The following is a 1,490-nucleotide window of genomic DNA, read 5'->3' as shown; positions in this document are numbered from 1 at the left end:
CACTACAGCTGGGGAACTCGGGACTGACTACCTGATCATGACGAGCAGAACGCGATCAGCGTGACAGTGTCGTCCCGCGTCCCAAGCCCAACAGGGCCGTGTCTTGCCATGACCAGGCTTTCTACCTGACTGCCAACATTGTTGCCTACTTGCATCAGGTGCAGTGCTTCAGGTGCTGTGGGAGAACGGGTCATCAGACGACACGACGGGAATAGTGCGCTGATCATCCCGCCCACACCCGCCCCGTCGGTTTCGTGGGTGACATGTTTGCTGTTCACGTTGCCCACGGTCGAGTGTCATGGCTTGGTTGGACCTTGTCTAGAGTCCTAAGTGAAGCTTGTTCCTGACAAAGATTCCCCATGCCCCCTCAAAAACCCATGCTGTCCGCCACGTCGTCCCCCATCCTCGATGATTGCACTTCGACTTTGCTATGCCGGGAAGGCTTTCTTGCACCCTGATTCACCCGTCTCAGCAACGTAACAGCCATTAGTGTGGCCATACGTTTCCGATTCACCTCCACTATTACCTACGAAGTGCTCCGTCTCTGCTCTCCTAGCATACAAATAAAGCGGATCCGCAGGCGGTCTGTTCGAGTCAGCCCGTTAACTTGAATTTGCGACGCTCTCTAGATACCCCGCGATCTTCAACACAGCTTGCCCCGCCACGCCGAGCTCACCACCACCAACCTCTCTCGACGCTTCCGTTCGAGAGTCACAGTTACAGCAAGCAGCAGCAACCTTTCCGACAGCAGCGACGCATCATGTCCACAAAGCCCGGCCCGCGCCTGAACGCGCAAAACATCAACCCCAATGTCGTCGCCGCACAGTATGCTGTCCGCGGCGAGCTTGCCGTCAAGTCCGAGGAATACCGAGCGAAGCTCGCCAAGGGCGACAAGGACCTTCCTTTTGACCAGGTTATCTCCGCCAACATTGGCAACCCGCAGCAGCTCGACCAGAAGCCCATCACCTTCTTCCGACAGGTCCTGAGTCTCATGGAGAACCCCCTGCTGCTCGAGCACAAGGACGTTCTCACGAACCAGCTGGGCTACAAGACCGACGTCATTGAGCGTGCCGAGTGGTTGCTGAGCAAGGTCGGCTCTGTGGGCGCCTACAGTGCCAGTGCCGGCGTGCCTGCGATCAAGGAGAGCATCGCCAAGTTCATTGAGCGTGAGTCACAACCGAACCCTTCAACCGAACCCTCTCTGTGCCCTGCCAACAGCAACATTTCGTTTTAACAATCCTTCTCTAGGTCGCGATGGCTTCCCTGCCGACCCCTCCAAGATCTACCTCTCTGGCGGCGCATCCTCGGGCGTCAACACTCTGCTCAACGTCATCTGCGCCAGCCCCAAGACGGGCGTCCTCGTCCCCATCCCCCAATACCCCCTCTACACCGCCTCTCTCGCCGTCCTCAATGCCACCTGCGTGCCGTACTATCTCGACGAGGCCGCGGGCTTGGGTACCGACCTCGACACAATCCGGAACCGCACACCC

The 1,490-nt window shown here is 58.2% G+C and overlaps 1 protein-coding gene across 1 annotated transcript in view; it reads left to right on the top strand.

Annotated features, from left to right (window-relative positions):
* Window positions 1–760: 760 nt before the first annotated feature.
* VDBG_07968 (alanine aminotransferase) overlaps window positions 761–1,490 on the top strand; it is a gene marked incomplete at both ends in the record, with an annotated part of 1,862 nt that continues 1,132 nt past the window's right edge. The window contains 2 exons of the mRNA XM_003001663.1: window positions 761–1,166; window positions 1,249–1,455. Coding sequence (XP_003001709.1) covers window positions 761–1,166; window positions 1,249–1,455 — 613 coding nt within the window. The remainder of the gene's footprint in view (window positions 1,167–1,248; window positions 1,456–1,490) is intronic.

Source organism: Verticillium alfalfae, genomic scaffold (assembly GCF_000150825.1).
Source record: "Verticillium alfalfae VaMs.102 supercont1.11 genomic scaffold, whole genome shotgun sequence".
Lineage (NCBI taxonomy): Eukaryota > Fungi > Ascomycota > Sordariomycetes > Glomerellales > Plectosphaerellaceae > Verticillium > Verticillium alfalfae.
The sequence above is the reverse complement of the archived record's forward strand: the minus strand, read 5'-3'. Positions and strand labels throughout refer to the sequence as shown.